This window comes from Sitodiplosis mosellana, unplaced genomic scaffold, assembly GCF_009176505.1.
Source record: "Sitodiplosis mosellana isolate CC-2019 unplaced genomic scaffold, AAFC_SMos_1.0 Smas_scaffold_2, whole genome shotgun sequence".
NCBI lineage: Eukaryota > Metazoa > Arthropoda > Insecta > Diptera > Cecidomyiidae > Sitodiplosis > Sitodiplosis mosellana.
This window is the reverse complement of record NW_022595245.1, coordinates 4821657-4837915: the sequence shown is the minus strand read 5'-3', so window position 1 is coordinate 4837915 and position 16259 is coordinate 4821657. Positions and strand designations below refer to the sequence as shown.

Genomic DNA, 16259 nt, shown 5'->3' with positions numbered 1-16259 from the left:
AGAGAGAGAGAGAGAGAGAGAGAGAGAGAGAGAGAGAGAGAGAGAGAAAACGACCAACCGAACAAGCGAACGCGAACCAAACTTCGTCGAGATAGACAAACACCAAATCACATTAACTTTCAATTTTACTTTGTCGCCAGTGTGTACAACAATCGTCACACGCAATGTGCCGAGGTAATCTGTCAGTTGACATTTGTTTTTCTCGGTTGGTGTCTCCTTTGTTTGTCTCTCTCGAAGTGAAGTCAGTAGGAAGAAGGAGGTGGGGGAGGTACGTTCGATTTCCAGACAAAACCTCAACGACTTTTCGGCGCGGCGCCGTGAAGTGAATGCTCCCATTGAAAACCGAATCTCTTATCGAATTGATTTGATTCGACTTTTTTTTTGTTTCGTCCACACTGGTTCTGCCTCCAATCAAATTCAGACACTTTTGCCGCATGAAATTTCATTTACGCTGTTCAATCTGCTGTCATGTCCGTCTCACCAAGCCAATGCGTACAGTATAGTTGTCGTCGCCATTGTTGCAAAACAACAAACTTCACCAATTGCGTTCACAAATTCTGATTTACATAATAATGATTTCGATTCGATTCTTGAAAATGCTTTTTTCGCTTCAACTTCATATGACTTGTTTGTTGTTGTTCAGTTTGTCTTGTGAGTTTTCGTCAAAACAATGCAACTGATTTGGAAAGTTTCCATGATTATTTCCATCAAGATCATACATAACTTGTGTCTAATCGTAAGCTTCATCATTATCAATATCACCCTCGGTTTATTGACTCGAAAATTTTCGGAAAACGAAATAAAAAAAGATCGAAAAATGCTGAAATAAAAACGAAGAGCAGCATCCCAACCTGGGTACCATCAAGCGGAATGAGAAAATGGCGGGAGAATATACAAACCAAATAGAAAATAAAAGCAGAAAAAATGCTAAATCAAAGCCAAGTTTTGACAGCATTTTAATAAGAATTGGGCATGAATTCCTCTGTTTGAGAACAAAGTAGAATAAAGCACATAAAAAGGTAATTCAAGTGAATTAATCCAATTTTGCGCTAGAAAAAGACAAAGTCGCTTTGGCAGATGTGGCAAGCAGTCACAACAACGAGCGCGAGTGAAATTCTTTCTTCTGCTTCTTCTTCTTTTTTATTTTCATGCATAGTAATTGGTTGAGAGAAGCCAGGGTACACAGTGTTGATGATGGTTGCCGAAAATATATATATATATATATCGGTAAAACGGTCACGTTTCGCGCGTTAGCGGCCAATCGTTGTACGCAACGAATTTTTATGGCTCAAGGTGATTGAGCGTGTTTGATGTTTATCTCTGCTCTGGCAAGAACGGTGCTTAAATCAAGGGAACAAAGATGATATTTATTCGTTGTAGGGTATTGCTTTTAAATGACGAATTTCAAGAAAGCGAAACCCAGACCACACATACACACAACAATAATGATTCATTGTCGAACATTATTTATATGTATTTTGCATTTTAATCATAGTCACAGGCCAACTTTACGGTCGCACTGTGTTTTGCGCTCATTTCACATGGTTCCAATGAAATTGGTCGATTTGTTTCGGGCACGGGCTCCGGTTATTTTTATGCACCGGCTGTAATCACTTTTCGTTGCTCAATATCAAGGGCAATATAGTTTGAGATGGTTATAGTGTGTTGGTTTTTGACGCAATGGCAGAAAAAAGAACAGAAAAACAATCTGTATCCGTGCAGTGGATGGTGGTAGTAAGTGAGCTGCAATAAACTTTTATGAGACTCGATTTTCTGTTGAAACCCATAAAATTTAATGATCGAACTTAAAGCGAAAATGAGGAAAAACCATGACCGAATTCGAAAGGTGCGTTAAAAGCAAAGAAAAACAACAATAACAACAGCGGCGGCGACGGCAATGTATACACTTTGGTCAATGTACATGAACATGGTTTTCACATTTGTATTCATTTCCATCGCACCTATGAAAATGCGCATCAGCAACAAATATACGAACAAAAGGAAGCCACTGATGGCTATCTTTTTTTCATTTTTTTCTTTACTTGAAAAAAAAAAATGGAAAGTGTGTGCATATTATAATTTCAACAGGCAACATTTTAATAGCGTTTCATTCGGCTATTTTCTTTTCATCAGCATTTTTACTGGCTGAGGTGTGTGTGTGTGTGTGTGTGAGTATGGTTTTTATTTGTTCAGCTTTAAAAGCTGTTATTATTTTTGATGTCACTGTTATTTCGGCTGGCATTCATTTGTCCGCATCTTAAATATATAGGCGTCGTAATGAGACGTTTTGTTTGTAAGAAGCCGGACCCATAGCGGAAACCGTAGTCTTATTCGGTGTAATCGAAGCGTGTAGCACTCACTCGCATTCGCTTCAAAATCAAAGGAATCGAGAGAAAGCGAGCGCTGGTGAATCGCTTGTGGCGAAAAATTAAAAAAAAGGTCGTACTGGCTTGAAATTGAAATCAAATACAAGACATCTTTGGTTGGCGATGGATTGAATGAAAGCGGCGCAAGAAAAGCAGCACATGAATTAAAAATAAATGAAAGTGAATGTTCAGGCCGAAGAAACTTTTTTTATGGTTATTATTATTTTATTTTCATAGAATTGGAGGAGTTTCTATTATAATTTTTTGCTCAACCGACATAAAAACAACAACAACAGCAGCAGCAGAAGCACACACTTCCATTTCCAATTTTCCGCATTGGCATGAAATTTAAATATAGCCCGAGAGAGTGTGGGCGATGAAAATGGTATGTTTCGTATTTTAATTGTCCTCTTTTTCGGGGCTTTAATTGCAAAGTCAAAATGGGCGCGCAGGTAAATGATGTTTCCGGTTATGAGCGCGACGAAGTAATAACAATTCGTTGTTATTAACAATGAAGTGTACGGTGGTGGTGCGATGGCGAAGAGTTTTGTAATGATACACCATCCACCACTCCACTAACTGTACACATGGGCAACATAGCCATATATACACATACACACTCGAAGTTGAACACAAATGCTGTTACTTATCTCTCGAATGGCCATTGAACAAGAAATATGCGAAAAATGCCCGTAATCCTAGAACCAGTGTTTGTACGCCTAGTGTTTGTGGGAGTGGGCCGCAGTGCGCGTACAACGTGTGAAAAAGCCACTAAATGTTCCCTCCGAACAACAATATCGACGAAATGACCATAAATATTGCCATTAAAATTAATACCCTCGCATTTGAAATGGCATCGATTTTAATTGTTAGTTACACACAAATGGCATTTCCATCTTGCTCTATATATATCGTACGGTATATTAAGCCGTCTATACTGGCCGCCGCGTGTATGGTTCTTTCCGTGATTTATTCAATTTTCGACGGTGCCATTAAGTTCATTTACTTTGATACAATTTTCAAAATGGATGTAATTTGTTTAGTATCACACGCGTTCACGGTATTTTGTTTATTTTTGCAATTCAAAGTGGGCCCATTTTCAGGGCCATCATCTTGAATTGAGACTGAATTATACCCATCAAAATGTACAAGTTGTGTGCACAACACCGCTGAATAATACATATTGAAGAGTCACTGAGTCAACGCTACGCACACGGCCGAATTTCCGATTTGATTTTGGTTTTGCGGCTCTTTTTCGCCAACTCACGCGCTCGCTCGTTCGCACAAGTTGGTGTCAGTGAAAATCGCTTCGAATGATGAAACATTATTCCAGCCAAATTAGAATATTCCACTCAAACTTCATGGCTTCAGATTCAATTCGACATCGGTCATTTATGTTTATGTTTTATGGCATTTAGAACACGGAATTTCTACGTGTGCCAAACACAAGCAGAACCAGAAAATATAGGTTTGTCAAACATTTTATGTTCTGTGCACGCATTTTAATGCGACCGGATAAAATAAACTTGAATTATTTACATTTGAAAATCAGAAATTCGCTTGTAGTTTTATTCACCACTGGCCGCCATCCGTTTGATCCATCTTTTGTGTGTTTGTTTGGTGGGTTTTTTGTCTTGCGCAGGAAAAAACAATTCAATTTTACGCTTGATATGACAATTAAACATTAAAAATGCGGCACAGCAACGACCGGTACCGAACACAAAAATTAATCAAAGCATACACAGACATCCCTCAAACACATTTATGATTATTTCATGTTAAAATGAGATTAAATGCGAATTTTTTCTTGCCCCGACTGAAACTATATCGTCGTGAGGAAGCACGCGCATTGGTTTTGTCGAATGTTACCGTTAATGCTGCACAAATTACACGCTCAAATCAGAAGAATAAAACGATTGTATATTTTGTGTGTGAGAATTGATAAAGAAAACCTTGAAAAATATGGAGGGTTTTACGGTGGTTTGTGTTGTGCGTTTTGGTCGTAAATTCACAACCATCCAAAGTCGAGAATAAAGAGAGAGAGAGACAGAAAAAAGCGAAGGGAAACAAATGGACACGCACGTCTAATTTAAGAAGTTAATTACTGATATAGCACATATATATCGTTTGATCAAACAAGCCACGTCATTCCCTTGAACAAAGGCAACGAAGAGAAATGTGTGCTTAATCGATTTCACTGCGAGCAAAAATTCGAATTTTTTTCTCTCTCACAACTAAAAAAAAAAACAAATAAAAAATCGTCATTTTCAATTGAAAATCACGTTCGATTGCACCACGGCGACATTGGGTTGTTTTCTTTTTTAATTTTCCTTTGATTACTTTGGAAATTCGACACGGTGTTCCGAATTCAAAAGGAAACTTCCATTTAGCTTGAAAATTCCACGTTCTCTCATTTTTTGCCTCTTATTGAGACTTTTTTTTCCTTTGCTGTGATTTTAATTTGCACGCTACAACCAGCGCATGCAATGTTATTCATATAATATTCTTGCTTCATTCTTATTCCATTATCGAGTTTCTTTCGCTCCTTCAACCATTTACTCTGCTATTTTTCTTGAGCTCTCACTCTCGTCATTTCCTATTAGGGCAATGCTATGTTTGTATAATGATTTTTTTCTCTTTCGTTGCTTGTTTGCTTTCGACTCTCCGCAACACTTTAATGCCCGGCCAACGAGTTTTGACGATTGAAATGGAAAGCATTGCCTTACAACTTGGACCGATTTCGAATCGCATGAAATAGTCTAGAAAAAATGTGTCGACTCCTTATCGTTGTTTCGTGTGTTTACCAAAGTCTTCAGCTATGCCGGTGGTGGTGGTGGTGGTGGTGGTTGTTAATAAATGGGCATTGAATGTGTGTCGACACGAAAAATACGCTAAAAATACACAGTGTCGTAGCAAAATACCACTTATTACATAAAAATTCAACAGAAATCTCGTACAAAACAAACGAAAGCAAGAAAAAAGGAGGACGAAAAAGCAAAAGCACGAGAGAGCGAAAAAAAATAACAACACATTGAAAATGCTTTTCCGATAGATTGCTGGCCATCGTCGTCGGCCGGGACGATATGGTGGTTTTTCTCTCTCAAGAAAATAACAAACAAAAGAAAACCCCTTAACATATTACCGACTTTGTGCTTCCGAAATAAAAAAAAAAACGTGAAAAATGCTATGGAAAAATGCCGCCCGATGGAAGAAAAAAACAGTACGAGAAAAGGAGCAAGAGAGTGAACGGCTGAGCGGCGCATTTATTTATCAATCTTATTTCGCGTAATGTGTTGTACGATGGGGAATATATGACTTGGTATACACATCGAAGCGGAAATAATCAGAATAACAACATAACGACAAGAATACTCGGAAAACCATAAGAAAACTTGTAAATTAGTTTTATGAAGCAGTTTGATGTTAATGTGCGCGACACGTGTGTGTATGTATGTGTGCACGTGTATAAGTGAGAGAGCGAGTAGGCAAGGATAAAAAAGACTGAGCAAGTGAGAGAGCGAAAGACGGAGATCGGACGAGAGACAAAGCAAAAATGAAAGAGACCAATCCAGCGATAAATGGTGAGTGTGCATGACAAAATTCCAATAAGGTGCCTGCCTGGATTTGTCCAACTGGACACGGCTCGATTGAATGGACTCGGCAAGTGACGCACGAAATGAACATCGATAAAGTAACCGAACGGAATTGGAAAAAATTCTTTTGCGCGCGTCATTCGCCATTTTTGGCAAAGTCATAGCAAGAGAGAGTGAGTGCTGTGTGTAGTCCACTGTGCCGAAACCGAAAGACACACAAAATTGACCGAAGCGGAAATTACCACATAAACAGATTTCCATAAAAATAATTTTCGGTCTTTCTTTGTATTTCGGCTAAGAAACACGGTCAAATGTGTATTCGTTGTTGGTCTCACTGGCTATGGTGAGGCTGTGGATAGTAATAAAAACCGAACACATATATTATCCAGCTAATAAAATTGTGTGAGAAATTATTTTAATGGAATGTTTTGGGAGGCCAGCGCCAAGATATTGTTTGATCATTACTCGCTCTGGTGTAGGTGCCCCATATCTTGTAATCGAAATGGGTCACAAACGACCCAGCAATGGTTAAATAGCTACAACGAGAGCAAATTTTGCCATTTGATCAAACAGGTTTAAAAAGAAATAAAACTGTCAAAAACAAAACCATTGTATTGCCTCGCACATTCTGCACAATTAATGAAGTGTGATGCTACAAACGGAACCAGCATCGTCGTATCTCGCTTGCAAATCAAATCGAATGCAATAAACAAGGAAAGCGAAAAAAAACTCAAACATAAGAAACATAATGGAAAATCGTGTTCGTTGAAAAGTATGCTAATTTCCCAGTCACAAATAGGCAAGAAAACTTTGCTTGTCTGTTTGTTTTATGACTTTGTTTGAGCTTGTCTGAATGATACGCGAAGCGCTCTATCTCTCGCTTCCTCGCTCCCTCATCGATATCGATTTGAATAAATATTGACATTTTCATAATTAAATTACGCTTGATTACTGTACTCCCTCTTTTGGCTCGCCGAAGTTCCAATGTTCTGCGGTTTAACTTTCTCTGGCATTCAAAGCAGAAGAAAAAAAACCAACTCATATCAGTTCAATTCGAAACGGAAAGCGCGCAAAGAAAAATAAAACAAATTAACCGACTTTTCGATTCGATTTCCAACGGGAAACAGATTTTCAGTCGTTATCGCTGTTGTTGCTTGTGTTTCTCTATTGGTTCCAATCAGTAACGATATTCAATATACAAACAATGCAAATGCCATCATCTGCAAATGATGAATTAATAAATATTAACAGCAAATGAAACGGATCAGAAAAACAAGTAAAACAAATAATTTTCAAGTATTTGATCGACTTTGGTGGTTGTGTGTGTGCTTTTTGAACTTCAGCAACAATCTGAATGCGTCAAACTTTTCCCTGGAATAACATCAATTTCATAAAGAAAATCTCATAACTTGGCCTCGTTTTTTCATTAAAAAAAACTTCATATACACACAGAAATATACAAATTTCCATTTATAGGAAGATGTTTCTAGACGATGATGGTCTAAAGTGATTATTTTTCCAACGAAACATAATTGAAAAAATGCCAGACAATGATTTTTCCCTCCTGCATTGCTCGAAATAATCTGAACTTGGTGGAATGTAAACAGCAAGTTATAAAGTAAGCACAATAAATTCGGATGTTACATTCTTGAAATGATTTCTGCTCATCAAATGCAATAACGTTGCATTTTACGGTAAGTATTTCTTCGCGATATACCCACAAAAGCACTCACTTCTCTTGCGCATCTCGTCGTTTTTTTTATATTTATTCAATTAAATGTCATTGTGAGTGCGGACGCGAGGAATGTTGAGAGAATAACAACTGTAAAGTATTCGCATAAAAATCAGCAGAACATTTTCTATGTTTTGATTTGACGTGGTAATTTGTTCATCATTATCGTTTTACAACCTCGTTTCATGTAATTTATACGACTTGGTATTTGCGCAGGCGAACGAACGAAAAAAAAAAACAACTCCGACCAGAACATTGCAAATAAAATGGGAGATAACGACGAGTGTAATCAAATTATTTATGGTTTATTTATAAGCATAAATTCGTTGTGTATAGAGACTGTTTCGACTGTGTTTTTTTCGGAACACCGAATTGACTCATTTTCCGAAGAGAGTTCGAAATCTATGTGATGTTTTGCCCGAGTACGCATAACGCGGAAAAAAAACATGACAGCACTTTGGTTTGATTCTGCTTGTGGAAGCGCATACTTCATTGAGAAATGTGTTTTTTGTGTTGTTCTCTATTTGTAGCTTTGTCTTGGATTCAAGGAATCTTTCTCTCTCACTTCTTCTCTTTGGCTCAAGCACCTAGTCTAGCTCTAATTCGTTCACTTTCTCTCTGTCGCACAAGGCAACGCTAATGTCAATAAACTTGACTGTTTGCTAAAAGCAATTGGATTGTCACACAAAAATGTTACGTTGCTCGCACATACCTCGTTGCTGAGGCCAATTTGGCCGCATAATTTTGTTTTGTGCCCGTAAGCTATACGAGCATCAAGTACGTTACATCCAACAAGTAAAAACTACTATACTTTTGAACTATCCGCTTTCTCGCTCGTTGCACTGTGACAGAAAAAGGATTATAAGCGACGTCAACTGAATATTTCCCGGTTTGTGATGCATTCCGCCGTATCAAATGAATTCGACATTCCGAAGATAACGAGAAACATTGGGGCTGAAAAAAAAGCGAATACGCGGAAAACGTTCACTTCTGATTGAATTGTAGAAAATTGTTGCATTTTTTTCTCTCGATGCCATTGCAATTGCTATGAATAAACGATAGATAACGCTTTTTTTGTGTTTCAAATAGACATGTTAACGGTTTTGCCGAACTGTCTATTGGTTTGGCCCAAAACATTGTGGCAAATATCATTTTTACTGCGTTACAGAGCAGTGACAGTGCCTTTTTTCCCTTAATTTCATTGTTTTTTGTTGCGAGAATGAGTGCCGTGCTGTTGAGCATGAAATGTTTGTTTCGAGCTTCGAATTCATCATTTTTTTTGCTAGGGATAGCCGCGAGCGCGATGGTATATGCTTTTTTCATCGTCGCCATCGTCGTTTCTTTTTGGAGAAATAACGTTGACGTTCAATCAAGACATGATTTTTATGACGGTATGCTTTATGCTATTTTTTGGTATTTTACGTGCTTTTTTTCTCTCTCTTTATCGATAACTGAAATTTAATTTCTCTACCTGAAACCATTCCAATGCATACACTCACAAACTCATCGATTTTTCGATTATTACTATTCGATCGAAACGGAATTACATTTTTGATGTGTTTTTACTTTGATCGGATTAGAACGATAAAAAAAGAGAGGAAAACAAAAAAAAATGTTTCACTGACTGAACGAGAGTGAATAATAAATATTCTTAAATGGAAAAAAAAATATTTTGGACTTTTTGCACCATATAAAAGGGCTGAAACATTTTTTTGGTAATTCGATTTATTCGCGTTAGTTTTGTTCGATTGATAGATAGAATTTTTGAAATAATGAAAGCATGGCCAACTTAAATGGAATTTCAATAATTTCAATTCATATTCGAATGAATCGACCGAAAATAAAATAAATGACAATGCTATTCTCAATCAAATAAACGCATTTGGTCTCTTTGTACCGATATTTATTTTCCTCATTGCCATTCTTTCTCTTCGTCTTTTTTCCATGAAATATCCAGTTTCATGTGAAAAATTGTAGATCGTTTTTCATTTGCCCGTCACCGAACCAATGGAAGCAAAACAAAAATAGATCCATGTTGGCAATATGTCACACATTGTGAAGAGAGCAAGTGAGTTAGAATACCGACCGAAAAAAGAGTGTGACCGAAATCGATTTCAAGTTAAATTTAGTCCTCGCTCATGCATCACACCAGTGAGAGAGATAGAGAGAGAAAGAGAGTGCGATGAGCGTGAAAATACACGCAGAACCAGTTTCATTTATGCCAATTAGAAGAAATGGGGGAAAATGAGGTAGAAAGCTTGAAATCGTCCATGAATTTGAGTTTCATCGAGATTGATTCGAGAGAGAGGAAAGGGAGAAAAATGTTTTTTTTTGTACTTGAAATGATAAGTTCATAAGCATCGATAACCGAGTTACCAAAATATGTGTCATTGAGTAAACGTTTTAAGAACACACACACACACACATTCCTATTTGAGTACTGCATATGAAGTGTTTTGGTATTCTCGGTAGAAGTTTCAATGGTAAACTTTCAAGCATGTGAATTAATCTGCAGTCGAAATGAAATCAAATCATGAGTGATTCTCACTCGAAATTGAATAAACATTTAGAGAGATAGAATGAGTTGAGCGAATGAAAGAAAATTATGATTGTCACTGTGTGAATCGAGTGAGTTTATCGTTTCGGTGTGTTGCATTCATGTTCCAGCATACCATTTCAAAATGAATCGAAATAATAATCTAAATTAAGAGCCGGCTCTGTATCGCTCTTCTCAGTTCCACCTCGCCACTCTCCAGTTACAAAATGGTTGTGTTTGTGTGTGTGTGTGTGTAACGCAAAAGTTTTTCCACAGCTACTTAGCAATTCGGTAATATTTCAACTTCCAATCCAGGAATATCACACATGTATTTTGTATCGTCATCATTTTGCATACATTGCGCCAATTATACACGCATTCTTGGCAACTTGGTCCGTATAGATAGAGAGAGAGAGAGAGAGAGAGAGAGAGAGAGAGAGAGAGTGTAGAGCAAGAGAAATGTATTTATATATGGAAATCGACTTTGCGATAAAACCGAACGATATCGTTGTCGACTTGCCACACATTGCACACGAACAAAAGGCCAAATCTCGCCCGCTTGCACTGAACGAAGACGATACAGACGTACGTGTGTGTGCTTGTGTATGAATGTTGTGTAAGGCACCCAGTTAACTTGACAATTTAAATTAAACCAATTCAGCTAATGTTTTATGCGATACATGGCTTCTTATCAAGATGCTGAATACGCACAAAATTTCCATCCATTATGTGAAATTAGAAATTAGACTGTATATCTCGGCGCTCAGTCTGAGCCACAGTGTGAGAAAGGTGTGCGACGGCACTGTGCCACTGATTTGGTTTGGTATGTTCTCAGTTCATGTATGCGACGCTTTGGGGGCTTTTTCATATAATTTAAGATGTTGGTATTCGATTCAAATTAGTCTTATAAATAGGCGGCAATCATAGACTTGGCGCGCCACCAGTTCACGCTCTCTCTCTCTCTCTCTCTCTCTCTCTCTCTCTCGTTTGTTCTCTTGTAAACCGCCCAGCTGGAGCGTATCAATCTGATAGAAGTATTTACCCCATCGAAATAAAAGAAGACGAAGAAGAAGCCATTTTCATGTGGAAAACACTCAATCTTTTAAGCGCAAGTATTTTTCACATGCCTAAACACAAATAACAAGCAACATCCAAACATAGATATACATTTATTTTCAAGGTCTTTATTCGATCTTCTTTCTCTCTATCCCATAAATATTCACGGTGTCTGCATTTTTGCGTTCAAAGACTATACGCTCGCTACACAAATTTATATGTATTTCACTTCGTTATCAATTTAAAATAAACAAAACAATGGGAAATTTAGCATTGTGCCTCTCACACCCTCTCTAATATCGTGATAACTGTTTGCACCTGCGACAATGAAAGCACCATGAAAACCCAGTTAAATTCGACACAAAATTACATTCTAATTGATTACGCATAATACACGTCCTTTGATTTCATTTTCAAGACTTTTCTCTCTCCGTGTGTTACACACTTTACCATCCGCACCGTCGAAATTACAATTGTAAATATACGTTTACCCAATATTACATCGTTAATTTTTGCCTTCGAGGTCAATGAGCAGCTTCTCCATTTAAAAGTCGTTGTTTGTGCACAGAGCTTCAGCCGAAAAAATCAATATTGTTTTATGAATTTTTCATGTTTAACAGTGAATTGCTAAAAAAATACGACCGAGTATCAGCATCAGCATCAGCATCACAACCACTCTGTATAAAATCGTTATTCGTTAAGTAAAAATAGCCAAAAAATGGTGAGCATTAGTGAAAATTCCCATCTCTCGGCGATAGGTCATGTTGATATAGAAGGGGATGAAATGTGCCGAGCCAATGCTCAGCATTTCAACCTTTTTTCCACCACATTTCCACTATGAGATTTGACTTTTAATGAGGATTTCGTTTTTTTTTTCAAACATCAGAAAAGGTTGCGCCCGTTTACAAAATGAAATATGTACACATGCAATCACTTATGTAAAGCCAACACAGACCAATTCAAAGATCGACGAAAGCTCGAAAATCTGCTGATTTCTATAATTCATTCACGAAAATCGGATTCAGTTCGCTGCATATTTAAAAACATTACCTGTTTCGAAGCGAACGCTTCGTCTGTACGAGACAAACAACAAATATATCTGACGTTGATATCAGCAAAATTGTGCGCGCATAAGCCTGAAAATAGTTGCCGTCGCTGGCTTTGCGCGATAACAATATTTTTTTGCTACACCCGTGGTCTTGTTTCACAACATAAATCTTAAACACTAATTAAGTCGTCAGTTAAATGCAATAAATAGTACTTACAGCTGAATATTTTTTAATGGAAATTCAAGAAGGATGATTGTTCATCATTTCCTTTGGTTTTGGATGGGTAAATATTGGTTGAGTTTGGGATTTAAGGATTATTTTGCTGGGCGAGGTTTTCTTTTTTTTTCTTTTTTTTTTCTTTTTTTTTCTTTTTTTCTCCTATTCTTTTCCTCCATCGTTGGTTTATGTAATAAAATGTAGACTAAATATGTGATAAAAGTGGTTTTGTACTCACGGCTTGCTTGAACATTATCGGGTATCCAAATTAAAAAGCAAAATAAGATGCTGGCTGCAAAGAATGCGGCTCTTTGCGCCGCTAGCAGCTCCATCATCACGTTGTTGATGTCTGTTTTTTAGGTCTGAATTCTGTATATATATCTTTTTGTCGGTCGGTCGTTAGATTCGTGTAATTTTCGCTATTTTCTCGAAATTCCTTATTAATTGTCCAGATAGGAATCTGTTTTCGTTTTTGGTATTTTTATGTTATTCTTTTTTCTCTTCTTTTCTCTTGCTATGTCAGTGTATTTTTGTCGCGCGCGTTTGTCGCAGAAATATTAGCTGAAGTAGCACAGATGCGAATCAGCAACAATTCGAACGTGCTAAACCGTTGGTCGAAATATGGTTGTATTGGAAAGACATCGGCACCTCTTTTTGGGGTTTTTTTGGTGCTGGCGCAATAGTGATGGTATGTGTTGCAATAAATTGCGATTGCGATCAATCGGACGTTTTTGTGAATCGGCTGGAGTCAATCAATAGCAATAAATATTGCGGGGTATTAAACTTCGTTCGTATTTCGTTATGTTCTGTTTCGTGTGTGTATATATTTCGAAATACACCTTATCAGTATTGCATCCGTGTTTTTCGCCGTATCTATTTAATTCCAGTTAGATTCATTCGTGTTGCTGATTAAGTGATTATGCGACAAATACCACTGACTCGATGCGTTGTGCTTCTGCTATAATATCGAATAAATTTTCGTGTTTAGTTTTTGTTTGTTTCGGGCGGAATGAGACCGAATTGGATTTGTGTGTGTGTGTGGGTGTTTCCCGAGGTGGCCAATTTTCATGTGATTTCCACCGAAAATTGATCGAAAATGAGATGAAAATCATCACACACATACAAATACATCGCAGGAGAAAAAACACGTCACACGAAAATCGAAAACGATAATCAACAAAAAAGAAGAAGAAGAAGAAAAGGGAAAAAAGAGACGGAAATTACTTTGGAATTCTTGTATTTTCGTAGATTACCTGTTGTCATGTGACATTTCCAATGTGACTAATTTCGATTTATACGCGTTTTACTTTTTTCTTTCTTTCTCGTATGTAGCGAAATTGTTTTCGTTTTAACCGTTCGACCGAAGTTTGAATTCGAAAATATCTCTATTCGTTACTTTCGTTGAGCAAGTAGAAAAGTGACACTTGAAAAATGGTTACGATCATATAATGCTCTTAAAAAAATGTATATCTGTTCGAAGTGCGATTTTGACTTCGTCTTTCATCTACTCCTAAAACCAACTTTCTTTCGTTGACCATTCGGGCTTTTTCATTAAATTTATCGCCGTTTTTTTCCGTTTTTCCCCCACTCCTTTCTGTTCCTTGCGAAAATGGGAATAACGATATTGCGAATTACGGAACCAACCGAGGGAAAAAAAGAATTGCAAGTACAAACGAATTTGCCGAAAATGGTCAAACCAAAATATTTATATACTTGCTAGACTATTTTCTTGCGCTTCTCTTACAGATCAGCGCGCAGATATATGTTCTACGTACGTCGATGTCTTTTCCTTCCGACGTGTTTCTTTTTTCGTGCTCGCACATTTAAAAATGCGATATGGGAGGAAAAGCTTGAGGATTGATTTAGTGTGCCAATGGTTTATTTTAAATGGTATTACTAAGACGTTTTGTTTTGGTTTTTATTTCTCTTTTTTTTCGTTTTATATTTGTGAGCTGCTGCTCGTTCCTGGTTATTTTTTTCTGGTCTGTATTTATTATTTTGGATGTTGGTTGAAGAAGACGACACTGCCTTGTAGATCCAAGTGCCTTAATGCTCCAATGCACTGCAATGGTATCCGGAATTCGCTGACATATGTACTATCGTCTCACATGGGCACACGTTTTGCACCAAAGAAACAAAAAATACACACCATTTACACTTTTCTCTCTGGTTTATTTCACCATTTTTCTTACTTCTTGTTCGCTACAATTTGGGGTGCGAACGCGTTAAGCTCACGATTTTGCTACAACTACTACAACTTCTTTCTTCTTTTTCTTCTTCCAAATACATTTATTTACTTTTTTTTCACTCTTTGTTTTTCGTTTCACTTTTTCACTGTATTTCTTTATTTTGTGGCTTTCTATTTCATGAATTGATTCTCTCTGTATGTGTGTGTGTGTGTTTGTGTGTGTTTCTCTCGTTGTGTCGTCGTTGTCGTCTTTGGGCTAAGCTAACTTTATCTTTATTGCGCACAGTCACCCAAACCAACACATTCTCAAGTATTCACACAGTGTTGCGAGAAACACTTTATTATTAAAAATAATAGCTTTTTCACGTATAGGTTTTGGTTTTATTTCTAGCCATCGCCTCTACTTCAAAACACTTCATCCAACCGTATTCACCAATCTTTGGGCTTCTTTTATTTTATGTTCCCCAGATAAACAAACAACACTTCTTCTTGCACTTAGTACTTGTTATGATTTTTTCTTCGCCTCTTTTTCTCTCGGTTCTCTTTTCTCGTTGTAAATTCACTCTTGAAAATACACACGCACACTCATTTATATGTTTTGTCGTATTTTTTTTTTGGTTCGTTCGATTTTTCGCAAAACCGCCCAAAACTATTTGGCATAGAAAAACAATGAGTTCGCTTTTATCAAGTTCTTAACACCCAATGACGAAGAAGTGCAATCGGTTGGTTTGTTGTGCATTTTAACACAGAAACAAAAAATCACTTTGACGATTACCTCACTAGCTGTTTTTCGTATTCACTCTTTGATTTTCGGTTTTGGTTAACGGTTTTCGAAAACAGCTTTTCGTATCGATCAATCTATGGTGCACACTATGCAAATGAGATGGAGTGCCAATTACTCGGGGCGCGTTCGTTTACTTCGTCGTCGTCTCTTGTACCGTTTCGTATGCAATTGCACATTGATATACATAACAAAATGGGTGCGGGTGTTCCTTTGATCAATGATACAAACAGTAAAACCATGTATGAAAATCGAATTTATTCAATTAGATGCGTTGTAATTCTCTGTCTCTGTTTCTCAAATGATTGACACACACATTCTCCGGTCGCTCTTGGAAATTGAAATCACATCACGGCAGTCGTCGGTATCGTTGTTCATTGCACGGTTGCATTCACATTTTTTTTTGCTGTTGTTGTTGTCGACGCATATCAAGTTTGTTGTTGGCTTCCGTCAATGATAGTGCATAATGCACATTGTGTGTGTGTGTGTGCGCTGTGCTGTGCGTCGAGTGACGAGTGAAGGGAAACTTTTTTTTTCTCTAAATGAAAAACTTTTTCGTCTTTCCGCTATCAAACGGAAAAACTGTAAAGTTAACGTTCATCGTTTTTTGTGTCTGTATGTACACGTACAGCGTGGAATATATGAGAGCGGGAAAAAGCGGCCGAGTTTTGATAGAGCTTTGCGAGAGTTGCTTGTAGTGTGCACTGAGTCGAAATCAAATAATCTACCGCCGAACGAAACT

The 16259-nt window shown here is 37.4% G+C and overlaps 1 protein-coding gene across 11 annotated transcripts in view; it reads right to left on the bottom strand.

The window, feature by feature from the left end:
• LOC129565296 (tyrosine-protein phosphatase Lar) overlaps window positions 1–16259 on the bottom strand; it is a 396243-nt gene that overhangs the window by 168258 nt on the left and 211726 nt on the right. For all 11 annotated transcript variants that reach the window (XM_055440021.1, XM_055440015.1, XM_055440016.1 and 8 more), the window contains one exon: window positions 12787–13506. In XM_055440021.1, the coding sequence (XP_055295996.1) occupies window positions 12787–12883 (97 nt within the window). In that variant the 5' untranslated portion in view covers window positions 12884–13506. The remainder of the gene's footprint in view (window positions 1–12786; window positions 13507–16259) is intronic.